Below are 14,021 nucleotides of genomic sequence, written 5' to 3' on the forward strand. Positions count from 1 at the left end.
TCTCATTAGTTCCCAGGCTTCCTAAGGGTTAGTTAATAAAACCTAGGTCACCTCTGAGCTAGGGACACCCTAGGCTACTAAAACTGAAACAAAACAGCTGGCTAAAGGCCAACAGAGTGTGTGCCAGATCAGAAATATTTTCTTCCTTGCCACCCCAAACAGAACTGAACAGAATATAGAGTCAAGAGGATCAGGAAAGGGAAAGGATGGGCTAGGAGGATTGGTGGGAGAAGTGAAAGGGATTTAAAGGTCAAAGAGGGAGTTGTGTATTAGGAGTCTTACAGTAGAGAAGGAGAGAGAAAGAAAAGGGATAGCTGGAGGGAAGGAACTGAGAGTAAGGGGAGCGGGAGGATGGGATCAGAGAAGAATGAAGGAAGGATCTAGTTGAACTGGAAAGAGGGAATGTGATGTGGAACAGGTCTGGTAGAAAAATGGATATTTCATGAGATTCAGATAGGCTTATTCACACAAAATCTACTTCACTAGTTCCAGTTAGCTCACATCTAAAGCACAGGCGGAAAAATGTGAGATTTAAAAACTAAATTCAAAACAGATATTACCAGAGGCAAAAGAGAGTCAATTCCTTATGCCTAATCCTAACAAATTTTTGATGACTAAGGGCCAGATTGTGATCCTCTTACTGACATGGGTACTACTTTATTCTCCAAATTGTCTCATTGACGTCAATGGAACTTTCCATGGAGTAAAGTGCTATTCAGCCCCGAGTAAGAGTATCAAAATCTGGCCCTGAATTCACTTCAGCTAAAGGAGCTTTAGTATGTGCAAGTCACTCAGGTGTAAAGCAGCTGGTTACTTTACACAAATAACAATTTCTGATGCATGAAAGGTGTGAGTGTCATGTTTTCACACTGACTGAAAAACAGCGGATTCTGAGCACTAATGCCCACTTTCACTGACTTGCTCAGGCAGTAAAGGAGAGTTGAGGGATCTGAGAATGAGAAATATGCTAGGACTCCGTCTGTGCTGAAATACAAAGCATGACAGTCGCCACCTTGCTGGAAAATTGTTCGGAAGCACAGTTCTGCCAGCTAGCAGGCTTTGGTGCTCCAATCTGGACAGTCAGTGGATATGTCTAGCCTGGAGCGGGGAGAGCGGGGTTGGAGAGTGGGGGAAGGCTACAAATACATATTTGTATTTTACTCCACAAGCAGTTCCACTGAAACCAGTGGGAATATTTGTGGGGGAAAGTATTATTCAGTGAGCATTATTAAGTTAATATTTGCCCAGAGCAAATGCATTAACAAATCTTTTCTTTAAAAAGTTCTCTGAAATCTTTAAGGACTGGAAGTTGTGAAGATCTTGGTTTTAACTCATCTGAAAGGTGACACTTCCAGAATCAGTGTCCCTCCAACACTGGTTCAACAGTAACTCAGAGGGAAAAGTAACATCTAGTAGATCACCAACATCAATTTTCTTCAGCACCTGGGACTCCCATCCACACCTAGTCTGTCTACACTGCAATTAAATAAACACTGAAGCTGGCCGGTGTCAGCTGACTTGGGCTCAGGCTGCGGGTTTGTGAAATTGCAGTGTAGATGTTCGGGCTCGTGCTGGAGTCTGGGCCCCTCCCTCCTCGTGGGCTCCCAGAGCTCAGGCTAGAGCCTGAGCCATATCTGCATAGCAATTTTACAGTCCTGTGAGCCCAAATTAGCTGACACAGAGCAGCTGCAGGTCTTTAACTGCAGTGTAGACGTATCCACAGTGGCCCAGTCCAACCCTACTTAGCTTGTGAGATCTCGAGGAGATCACAGCACACAATAGATTTTTTGTGTAATTGCCTTCCCATTGCAAATTTATTTCTAATTTCAATTTTTATTGATAATCACTCAATTCCTATGGTTGAAGAACAGAGGTCACAGTGGTATCTGCTTGGTATTCATGAAGGGCTGCTTTCTATAAGCAGAGGAAATTGGCCATTATCACTAGTGCTAGTCATTAACATACAAAAGTAGATAAAAGCAATATCATTTATTTGTTAAAACCTAATAGTTTCTGCTTATGCCCCCTTTAATGTTCATCCTTCCTTCCTAAAGTTGCACACGAGTCACGAACTGAACGGAGAACAGCCTTAACACAATGGTGCACAGTATACCAGAGCCTTGTCAGTCCTACTCTTTAATCACCTACCCCTACATGAATGGGGCTGTCAGTCTATTATGAGCCTGCCCTGTCCGAACAACACTATATTTTTGAATCAAGACCTAATGGGCACCAAGTGAGAACAAATGGCAGATGAAGTTATAGGGGCAAGGGTTCGAAGACAGACAAAATCACTTCTTACCTCCTTGAATGACCCTTACAAAACGTTAAGTGAATTTAGCATTGGGCTGACCTCCCTGGGGAGTGAACTCCTCCGGTTAGCCACATAACAGGTACTGTATAGCACAGGCAGTGCTACTGCAAGCTCCCCCCATCCTGACCCTCTAATGTTTCTCCAGCCGGACCTGGAGCCATCACCCCTAGGGACGTCTTTGGAACATTCCTTACCTAGCTTCTTTGTTGAGGCCTCTAAAGGGTGGCAGCTGATGTCTATTGGGATGGTGGTTTCTGCAACATGAACATTTGACTGCTGGGAACTGGACTGAGACCGTTATCCCATTTCACACAGATCATTTAACAGCTCCCGGTAGGAACAAACTTTCAGTGATTACTGACTTGGGCTGAATTCAAAACGGGGACAGGGATAAAAATGTTCCCCAGCTCAGTTAGCTAAGCCATCCAGTCCCCAAGGAGACACTTTCCATAGCAGGAGGCCTTCCACGTGGGGCATTTACTGGGCAGCTGATTGTGCCGTTTTCTTCTTCTGTGCTGCCTCCTTCTGTCTCAGTTTCTGATCAGTACTTCAGAAGAGAATCTAAAGGCGAGCTGCGAGTGAACCAATCCCTGCCATTTTTCCTAGCTCAGACTCCTCCTCTTAATCAGACATGTTTTTGACTGGCATTGGAGCCTTAGGGGAGTTAGATGCCGAAATTCCACAGAAATTCTCTTCCATTCTATACTATTAGACTATCCTATTCTAATTCTCCTTTGGGCTCCTTTGAAAACCCAGCCTTAGTGTCCAAAGCTGTGTAGGAGCTAGTATTTAAAGCATAATGGGTTAGATTCTTCCCTCAAATATGTATGCAGATCACCCATCAATTTCAATGGAGGAGTTGCACGGGTGCGTCTGAAGGCAGAATCAGGCCGAGTGGCTCGTGCGCTTGCCTCTAGCCACTGCCCGGCACAGCATCCCATGTCACTGCTTTGGGATTGGCTGCAGCATGACAGACGCTGCTTAACACCAAAATCCATTCCATATGAACAAAAAATAAGAGTATTTCAGTCTAACAAACAAGTCTGCGAATTACATTTGTCCTCTCAGTACCCTCCCTGGTATTTTCTAAACTGGTGCCCCTTAGTGCCAGAGCTAGACACTCTCCCCTGCAAGCTCAGCAATCACATCCCTGTGTACGTATCCGTCCAGGCACACTATTACAAAGATTTCCCAGGGTCATCTTGCTCTGATGACTTAATTTAGGAATCATATAATCTATTACAACCTGGTCATATTCAGATGCCACCAACATGACAGCAGGATCTCTCGAGTGCTGGCATAGAGAGCGTGCGTGCTCAGAGACTGAGCCATGGAATTCAAGGGCATCAGCTACATCCCTCTCTAGGGTCATATCGGTGCCACTGTGCTGGATTCACATTGTGTAGCCACACAGCACTGAGGGGGCTACACTGTAAACAGAGTCTCTGCTTGAAGGTATTTCACCCTCTTCCTTCCTAAGCCAGATTCAGAGATTGATTTACACAAAAACCCTAAACCTCTCCCCATCCTGTAGCCCCTCCAGCTCCCCCCCCCAAAAACCCCCCCCCCAAAACTCCCACACTTTCCAGCCCAGCTCCAAATGTTGAGTGTCTTGGGATTTTCTGCCTTTCTGAGTCAGATGAAAGGGCTGCTATGGTGGGCCTCTTTCTGTCTCGACCACATCTGCAGAACCAGGGCTGGAAAGGATACTCAGTCACAGGACTCTGGAGAGCTGTTCACAACACTGTGCTGTAACAAAGGACTAGCACCAGCAGGCAGGTGGATGAGGGGTGGGGATATTTTTGTTTTTACAGCTGTGGTTTAAAAAAGGTAAATAAACTGTTGTTGCTCCCCTGCAAGAGATTACCTGAGTTTACATGCTAAAGCCACTTCCTCCTTGTTTGGGGAGGGAGCCTGGATTTGTTCAGCTCTCCGCCTCTTTTAGGGCGTGAATCTAGATCCACGGTGAGGTCCCCGGCACAAACTCTCTACTTATCAGGTAAGGACCTTGGAATCATTTCATCGGCAGGAAAAGATTGCTTGGGCTGGTCCACTGGGACAGTGCTGCCATGTCCACTGCTTTGAGTAAGATTGCACAGGTGTGACTGAGAGCACACTTTGGCCCCTGGTGTCTCAATCCTAGGTCCAGATGAGGAAAGTGGGAGTGAGCTGCATCAGAAAGTAGCACAAATGGATGTGGCCCTATTTATTCAGAAGGGGCCGGTGGCAGCCAAGCAGGGTTTCCTGCCTAGGAGTGCTGTTGGGAAGGAGTGAAAGTGAGAAAATGCAGGAATGCAGAACACTCCTGAGGGAGAAGGGAAGGAAGGGACAAGCACTGTATCAGGCTTTTCAATGCATGACAACATCAATTTCAGGTTGGACAAAAACACCCCTGAAATACATGGCGCCCGCCCCTTTAAGATGTGAAGCTACTGCACTGTTAAAGACTGGAATCAGCCTTCTTTCACCTGTCTCCCCTCCACACACAGGTATACTTGCTCACGTGGGTGAAAATGGACCCGGTAAGGTCGGGTGTAAGGGTTATTTTCACCACCCGCTTTGCAGATTGCAGGCAGTGGTTAGGTCTAACTTTTCATTTCTGCAAGAATCAGCTTACAGAGACAATATACAAAATACACCCCTATCCATCACCACCGTGATGGCAGAGCTTATCCAAGGGCCTCAGGATGAGGGACTTGCAATCATTTGCAGGGCCCTGTTTCCTGGATTTGAAAGTATATAGAGAATAAATGGTAAGGGTCCAATTTTGGCATTCAGCCACTACCAGTGCTGGAGTATATTGATGCGGGGATGAGCCCCAATGGCTGCTCTCAGAGACTTTATGATGTATGCATTGTCCACACTCACAGCAGCCTGTAGAATACAGGCAGTACATGTGTAGCTACAGGAGGCAGCCAGAAAAAGATTTGGCAGTTCCCCACTACCATGACCTTTCACTGCACTGATGAAAGGTTCTGGCAGGGGGAGGCATTTGTGCAACCACAATTGCATGTGCTACATGCTGCAGTAAAGGCAGGCTGCGTTCACACTTCTCACTATGGTGTGTAGCTCCCTGCAGCTATGAAAGGCTCTAGCAGGTGGGAGGTGGTGGGGAAAGGGTCTGGCAGTTCCCCGCTGCTGGAGCCTCTCACTGCATCAAGGAACGGTTCTTGCAAGGGGTAGGCATTTGTGCAAATGCAATTGCAGGTGCCTAATTCCAGTGTGCACATCTTCCTGCTCATAACTTTGAAAATCTGACTTTTCGTTTCCACTGCTCTGCTTCTTAGACACCTGCTTTGTACTGAATGGGATACAAGGCCCAACCTTGCCAGGCTGAAGGTTATGACAGTCATCAGCAAAGATGGATTCCATTTTGCGGCAGACTTACGCCAAGAGTCAGCTCTGTAACAAAGACTCTTTTATTAGGAATGGGTGGTGCACATAGCTAGTGAAAAAACACACAGGCTTTAGGTAGTGTTTCATTCTGTCTTCACCAGATAAGCTCAGCTGGCAGCTGGCAAAGGAAAGTAATCCCAACAACACACGATGGCACAGGTAACCCAGGGAATCCAGTGCTTGGGCATGATTTTAAAGTCTGTTGAGATCTGAATGCAAATGAACATTCTGGCATTAATCAGTGCACAGTAGGCATGTATTTTACCTCCGGATCACTTTTTCCAGGAGGTATTGTGAAGCTCTATGTGTCTTATGTTAAGTATATTTGTTTTCCATCAAAGACATTCCTGATACCAACAGAACCAATAAGTCTCAGACCATTTAAAAAAAGTAAAGTTGGCCAGATTCACTGAAGCTGGCACAAGGAGGTATAAGTTGCACCTCCCTTGCCAGAAGGCTGGGGATTCACCTTGAAGGAGAATAGGCACTGTTGCCAGTGCCAGCCCCCACCCTGAGTTTCCATGGTTGGGGAGTCATTTATCTCCCAGTAGAGTCCCCCCCAAGAACTTGGCCAATAGAGGCTGCTGCAGAGATTCACTGACTCAGTTGCCCTGGCCCTCCCGTCTGCCTATTTACCCTTTCCCACTACTCAAGAACAAGGCAGCATTCAATAAAACTGAAAGGAAACAAATTTAAAACTAAAATAAGCAAAACATTTTTTAAACAATACACAATTTACCGGTGGAACTCATTGCCACAAGATGCCATAGGGCCAAGAGCTTAGTAGGATTTAGAAAAGTATTAATGATTCATTCTCACCATCGGTCTGACACAACTTCCATTAATTTCAATTGGAGTTGCATCAGGCCTTGTGAAGAGGAGGACTGAGAAAGAGAGTGGAGCTATTAACCCTTATATTGTTAGAGCCTTTCAGAAATCAAAATTGGCCTGCAAGATGAAAGGGAGATTGAGGAAAGATGGATGCTCCATGGAAAGCTGGAGATGCTCACTTGGGTGTCCCATTCTAAAACTGAGCCACAGAGGGGCTGGGGAAAAAAACCACTTCACCCTTTCCCCCACACCACGTAAAAGTTAAACTAAATGAAAAAGACTTGCTCTGTATAGGACTATTCAAATGTCACCTATACTTGCCCAATCCACATTTACCCAGACTAAGGAAATTACCTGTGCGAGGAGACCTGGCTGGATCTGAAGAGACTGGGCCCCAGGAGCCTGAGTGACAATCGGAACAGCATTCTCCATCCGTACAGAATACCCAGCATGCTTTGAAGGGGAGGCTTGTAATCCTGTTCCATGAACAGAGAAGGGACAGAGTTAATCAGCAGCAGCACCGGCCAGAAGAGGAGCCTGATTTTCAGAGGTGTTCTGCTGCCACAACTCTAACTGAAGTCAATGGGAACGGCAGGTGCTCAGCACCTCTGAAAAATCAGGCCCTCGATTCCCACTTATTACATCCACCCAAATGTATTACACCCAGCCCAAGGAGATCTACCAACTTTTGGCAGACACGACACACGCACGAGGCCGAAGACAAGACTTTTCCAAGGACACCAGCAGATTACCCCTCTTTAAACCTTGTGCATGCTTTTAGAATGTCTTAAATGTAGTAGAAGACATCATAACATAACCTACATCTGGAGGCAATTCTACAGGAAGAAGGCACAAGTTAATGTTTTTTTTTTTTTTCAAATTAAGCCTGTTATTCTCTAGTCTGGCTGGAGACAACCACCATAGATGGCTAGGAAAATAGACTCCAGGGTGAGAGTACTGCCTGCTGATGAAAGTGGGAGATTGGGAATCAAAAATACAGGGTTCTACACTCCACTCTGCACTGACTCACTTTGTAACTCTGGACTTGGCTAGGATTTAAAGGCACATCACCAGAACGAATTAGTTCAACACATTCTGAAGCTATAGTGTCAGTAATGCCCTGTCTACTTTGGGGGACTCTAGGCTTCAACTGGTGTGAAAGTTAACACTGCAAGATCCTTGTATAAAAGGGGTTAGAGTATTGCCAAGTATTATCGTTGAGAGATTCTGCCCTACCAGGACCAAATCTCAGCTTTTGTCTAGCCTGGGGATTTGCCTCTGATATAGCTATTGGTGTAACTATGCAGGAGCAGCCCCTATCATAGACAGGCAAAGCTGCTGTGTGCCCCAGTGCTGCTTACCCTGGTTTCAAGCAGGAGTATTGTCCACAGGGCCAAACAGCAGCTATGCCTGTCTATACTAGTTGCAGTGGTGCAGCTGTACTGATGACTGGCCACTGATGCCCATAATTGGGGTGAATTTCCAGGCTAGACATCTTACTTTCTAGCTCATTAACCTGCTGAGTCACCCTGTGGAAACTGGATCACTGAGCAACCTGGGAACTGGTCAGTAAAATATTCCATTCTTTTCAGGTTTGCCAAAACAAGACGGAGGTTCTTGAAAATACCCTGATCAGGGTAATGAACAATGAGCATCACAATCTCACCTCCCTCCCTCCACCCCCGAGTCATCAGCCACAACCCAACTGCTCCAAAGGTTCTCCTCACTTCCAGATTTTTTTCCTTCAGAAAGATTTGCTGGAGGGAGTTTTCAAAAGAGAACCCAATCAAACTGCAGAGGGACTGGCTGTGAGGGGGAAGGCCTGTTTCTTACCTTGGAAGCCTGGAGGGCATACAATGAGGGCTTGCTGGAAGGGGTCAGGCCGGGCACAGATCTGCGCCGTTCCCGTCTGCAGGGGCATGCTTCGCTGGGCCACTGCGGCCATGGATGCTGCTGAAGGCTGGTAGAGTGCAGATTGGTAGTTTAGTATGGAGACTTCAGGGTTGGCTAAGGAAATAGTGGCACTGGTGGAGGTGGGAGCCAGGTTGGTGGCCTAAAGGAATGATGGGAATTAAACAAAACAAAAAAAATGAGGGAGATGGTATGTTGGAAGAAGCAAATCTAAAAATAAATGAACCTAAATAAAACCAGCAAACAAAAAATAAAGGAGGAGCAAAACAGAAAACTGAGGAGTGCAGAGGCAAGGGTGGGTGACATGGGCAAAAGGAGCACACTGAGCATGACCAGTGAGGCCTTCTATCAACTGGGGCTGCTTCCAACCACCCCACATCCCAGTTTGTTGTCCAAGGAGTCTCCAGAATGGAGCACGTCTCCTGAGGATGGATTTGATTTGGGCCAATAGGGAGGAGACAGGAAAGAAAGGGGCTCAAAAGGAACTGGTCACACAAAGTCAAGCTGCTCTGTAAATGCTTCTGGCACTTCCTGTGGGAAACCTGGCAAGATCAGTTCTGCCCCCAACACAAACTTGTTAGGAGAATTTGGAAATTCCCACTCATCTGCCCATCACAACTACACATTTCTTTTGCTGAGAAAACCCAAGGCAGCTCTTCCCTTCCCTCCACCCCCACTTAAAAAAACAAAACAAAAAAAAACCAGGCGTTAGATGATGGAAACACAAGAGATAGTTGGAAACCTAACCTATGGATGGGAGATGAAACAGGAGAAATGGCCCATAAGTCTGGTTTTTGACTTACAGTAAGAATGTTGGAACTTCCTGATACTGGCAGAGCCTCACCCAAATCTTTGCTACTGTTTGACACGCAGGGACAGATTCTTCCACCCGTATTCAGGCTAAGCAGCGCTAACAGTCTCATTGGAAGGAACTTTTGGTGGAGTAAGTAACTACTCAGTGTGAGTAAAGGTGACAGAGTCTGGCCCTTCCAGTAGTGGTGATGGTGTTTGGTTATAGTAAATGGTGCCAATTGGTGCTTGGGAGAGGTTAAGCAGCAGGAATTTGGGGAGTTTGTAAGCAGTCTGACTCTCCAGTCTGAATTCCAAAAGCAAGCAAGCAAGGATACCTGTATTTTTAAACTGACAACCCACTACATTTAACCATGACACACTAATGATCTATCACTGCGTACAATTGTGGTGCCCACAGCTTTATGAATAATGTAAAGAAGCCTTTTCTTACCATAAATGCCCAAAAATTGAGCCAGCATGAAATCTGGATTTATAAGATACATGGGATCACTTTGCAAATCAGACTCTTTTGGAGCTTCTATTCCTGTGGCACCAGTCCCTCATGCCACAGTTATATTCATCACCCTTAAATCTTCTTGTTATAACATCAAAACAAGGCGGCTCCCACACCAAAGAGCTCTACAAAACCCTAAGGATGGCAACCTCACCATACTTCAGTCTTTTACTGTCCTATCCAAGAATACCTCCCCTTCCCTTTAATTACTGTAACACAATTCCAAGGGAAACAATTTAAGCTACTGTTTGTTTAAAATACACCAACACTGTACATATCAAGATCATGTGATAGTCCCACTCTCATGCACACGCACCCTCTTTTAAAATCTTTAAAAACCCTCCTATTATGATACAGGAGACCAAAGTGTAGGCAGTAGATATGAATCTACCAACTTCAACTGCAAGCCCTTCGGGGTCGGGACTGTATCTTATTGCGCGTACATACAGTGCCTAGCACAATGGGGTCCCCATCTCAATTAGGGCCCGTAGGTACTACTGTAAAGACAAAGAATACACAAGGCGAAATACCACCACCAAATGCTAAGACAAGAAGTGAGAGCACTTCATTTTGTTGGTACTGCAGAGTATTGTGTCTGTGATATGAGGATTTAGTTTTACCTCAGCAATAATATGAATAAATCACTCATGTCTGCCTGATTATCACTGAGTGCAATCCTACTTGTTGCATAGAAGGACACTGCCATCAGATTTTTTTTTCATACCAACTTTCCAGGGAGGCAGGTCGAATCATCTCCAACAAGATAGACTAAGAAGCCAATATTTTACAGTCACACAAGTGCCATGAAACTAATTGTATCAAACACCACGCAACTAGACAGGGCTCAAGGAGGAGGGTGGCATGTTCTAGTCACAAGGCAGAAAGGAACCATCTTATTGGGTGTGTGCTGAGAGGAGCACTATGTCTGCTCTCCATTTTCTAGAGCTCTCTAGCTTTCAGGCCCCGGCTGCTGCCAATTCCCATACCTGGTTGTGGACAGTGTTCAGCTGGTTGTTAAAGGTCATGGTCAGGTTGGTCGATGTGCTCGGGGCCACATGGGTGATGAATGGGGTCTTGCTCTGGTTTACCGTGTCATACATATTCACCCGCCGCTTGCAGATCTCCATATTCTGGAAACAGGACTTGACACTGTTTAGAAAAAGGAATGAGAGGGTGAGAAAGAGAGGAAAAAAACCCCAGTGAGCATAGTTAACAGTCAGCTATAGAAGCCTAGCTTCAGGTCAGCATTTCTTTGATGGCTGAGACAAGTGATCAGACCATGCTTGGCACTTGTTAGATTAATCAGTGTTTGAAAGTCCCCTTCTCCCCACAGCCAAGGTTCGCACTGTTTGTAATGAAAGGGAACTAGCTGGCATTCAATAGAAGACTGCTTTGGCTTAGGATTCTTGAGTGTACCACACAGCCTCAGTCCTGCAGCGTAAGTCATAGTCAGCAGCCAAAGCTGTCAGCAGTCAGACAGGAGGGGAAGAAAAATCAAACCAAGAAATAGTGGGTCTTCTTTTGTAATGTGACAGAGAATGGGGAGAAGGGCCAGATAGTCTTGGCTCATTTGGGATGCTCTTTAAGGCAGTTTTAAAAGTCTTTCCCTCTTAGGAGGAAGATTTTGCTGTGTGTGGTCAATGAGACATCTGAAATCTTGCTCAGCACTTTAAAAAATGTTGGTCATTTGAGCTCAATCCTGCAAGATGCTCAACACATTGGCCCCACTCCAGTATAGCACCTACGCATGTGCTTAACTTTAAGCATATGAGCAGTCCCTTTGAAGTTATATGGCTTAAGGACTTTACTGAATCAGGGCTAGAATGCTCAACACCTTGCATGATCGGGCCTTGAGGTTGTCCCAGCCTGCGAACCAACAGTGGGGGAATGTTTAAATCCTCTCCCCCACAATCCCTCCACACTACCAAAAAAACCCTACTTATTAAATATACACACACATATATATTACATGGCAATGGAAGTATTGAAAAATATTTTGTATCCTCAGAATGCAGCAATATACTGACCGCGCAATATAGTATATAAAACACTGCTGCCCTACTACAGCACAGTCCTTATGAGGTAGGTAAGTACTATTATTATTTCATTGTTACAGCTGTGGAAACGAAGGCACAGAGAGGTTAAAGGGACACTATCAATTTAAGTATGGGCAAAATGTACCGACCTGACCATGACTCTTACCAACCAGCTAAACATTGTCCATAATCAGGTACTTTTCAATATTGTTTTAAAATCCAATTCAAATGGTTATTTTTCATCCAATATTTCTCCCAGTGTTTTATACCCAAACCTGAAACTAAGAACCTGACAGTGAGACTGACTATAAAGAAAACAAAAATGAAACTCATTTCCTTGATTTTCATTTGCTAAATGGAGAGAAATTTTTTTAACTAAGTAATGCGCATCAGGCTTGAATTTGTAAAATTATTTCACTTTCAACAATCTCAGCTGTTATCAGTAACACAGATAAAGACGATACTTTATTTTTAAGATGATAGTGTCCATTTAAAGAAACGTGCCCGTGACCACACAGGAATAGTCAGGAATAGACTCCCAAACTCTTGACCACCCAGTCCTGTCCCTTAATGAAGAGACTTTGCTTCCTCTCAAAAGCTCAATAGCTATTTGGCTATGATTATATCTGTTCAATAATTACTCAATGTTGAATCAGATGTAAGAGAATATGTATATACTTTCATTATGTACATATTTTTAAAATCTATGAAATACAAGTAATCTGTAAAATATTTAGAAATCTGTGTAAAAGTCAAAATATCTATGTGGCAAATGTAGAATGCTATTGCATGGATTTTTTTTTTTGTAGGTTTTAGCAATTAACAACTATTTTTCAAAAAACTTTATAGTAAAACACTGAAAACAGCATACTTATACTTCACATGATACTACCATTGCACGTTACAAAAGAGTACTACAAAAATATAACCTGCTCCCTGTAAGTTAGTGCAATAATATACTGTGTATGCAAAAACATGCATGGAAAGGTGACCAAACAAGTCAGAAAGACTGGCCTTTCCCACAGTTTAATATCCATGCAATCAGAAGATGCAAAGCTGGACACTGGACTCACTTTGCTGCTGCTTTGGGACTAACAAGTACAAAGCCTCAAGGGTTCTTGAGACTTGTAGTCTTTCTCTGAAGCATGTCATAGTAAAACTGCTTCCAGCAACTATGTCTTCTCTACATTTGCATCTGTTTCCTGATTTACTTTCAAGAGCAATTACAGTCCCCAGCAATCCTGGAGGCTTTGAAGTTCCTATTCTCAGGACAATCACAGGCCGGACTTCAAATCAGCCAACCCACATTGTTTAGAGCTTGTTGCAGTTCTGACCAATCAACATTTCCAACTGAGGAAGAATGAGGTTGCACACTGAGCTGGCAGGATGTTTAGCATCTAGAGGCCCGATCCTGAAGATCTAACTCATACAAAAATTTCCACCGAGTTATTCCTGAATAAGAACTGCTAGGAAGTTTGCCCAAGGAGGGCAAGGGTAAGAACTTCAGAAATGAGGCCCTGATCCATGGAACGATTCCGAATGGCAATGGACTGGGCCCTGAGTCTCTAAAATTTTAAGCAGTTACTGCACATGTAGAAAGAATTGTCGCAAATGAGAGCATGTGATTACAAATATAAAAGTAGATTTTTGTATATTATTTCAATATTTTCATAAAACACTGACTTATTTATGAACAGCTTTAAACGAAAGTAGAGTTTATTTTCTCTCTGTTTACAGCAATTATCTTGTGTTCATATTGCATTCATCACCTCAGTATCTATTTATCTATCTATGGAACTTATATGGCCCACAGTGTCTGAGCACCTCACAATTTCTAATGTATTCGTCCTCACACCAGCCCTGTGAGTTATGGCAGTGCTATTATCCCTCAGTCACAGATGAGGAGCTGAGGCTCAGACAGTCTAAGAGCTAGATTATTAAAGGTTTGTAGGTACGTGCTGATGCAGATATGCACCTACTGGGGTTTTCAAAACCGGGTGCCTAACTCACTTTGAAATCAATGAGTTAGGCAGCTAGACACTTTTAAAAATCCCACTGCACACCTATCTTCATCTAAATATCTTTAAAAATTTGGTCCTAAGTGATTTGTCCAGGGTCACACAGGAAGTCGATAGTGGTGCAGGGAACTGCACCCAGGTCTCCAAAGTCCTGTTCAGGCCTTATTCTAATGAGAATCAGGCCCTAATGAACCATGCCTTACAACATC

At 44.3% G+C, this 14,021-nt stretch overlaps 1 protein-coding gene across 2 annotated transcripts in view; it reads right to left on the reverse strand.

Annotated features, from left to right (window-relative positions):
* The window catches only part of HIPK2 (homeodomain interacting protein kinase 2), a 182,283-nt gene that overhangs the window by 29,087 nt on the left and 139,175 nt on the right, over positions 1 to 14,021 (reverse strand). The window contains exons 7-9 of one of the 2 annotated variants that reach the window (XM_084646693.1): positions 10,745 to 10,907; positions 8,375 to 8,501; positions 6,896 to 7,017 (exon numbers count right to left, since the gene is read on the reverse strand). In XM_084646693.1, coding sequence (XP_084502819.1) covers positions 6,896 to 7,017; positions 8,375 to 8,501; positions 10,745 to 10,907 — 412 coding nt within the window. Of the gene's footprint in view, positions 1 to 6,895; positions 7,018 to 8,374; positions 8,595 to 10,744; positions 10,908 to 14,021 lie in introns of both variants that reach the window. The other variant, XM_084646692.1, reaches the window with a different exon arrangement.

The sequence above is a fragment of the Lepidochelys olivacea genome, assembly GCF_965140295.1.
Source record: "Lepidochelys olivacea isolate rLepOli2 genome assembly, chromosome: 1".
NCBI classification, from domain to species: Eukaryota; Metazoa; Chordata; order Testudines; family Cheloniidae; genus Lepidochelys; species Lepidochelys olivacea.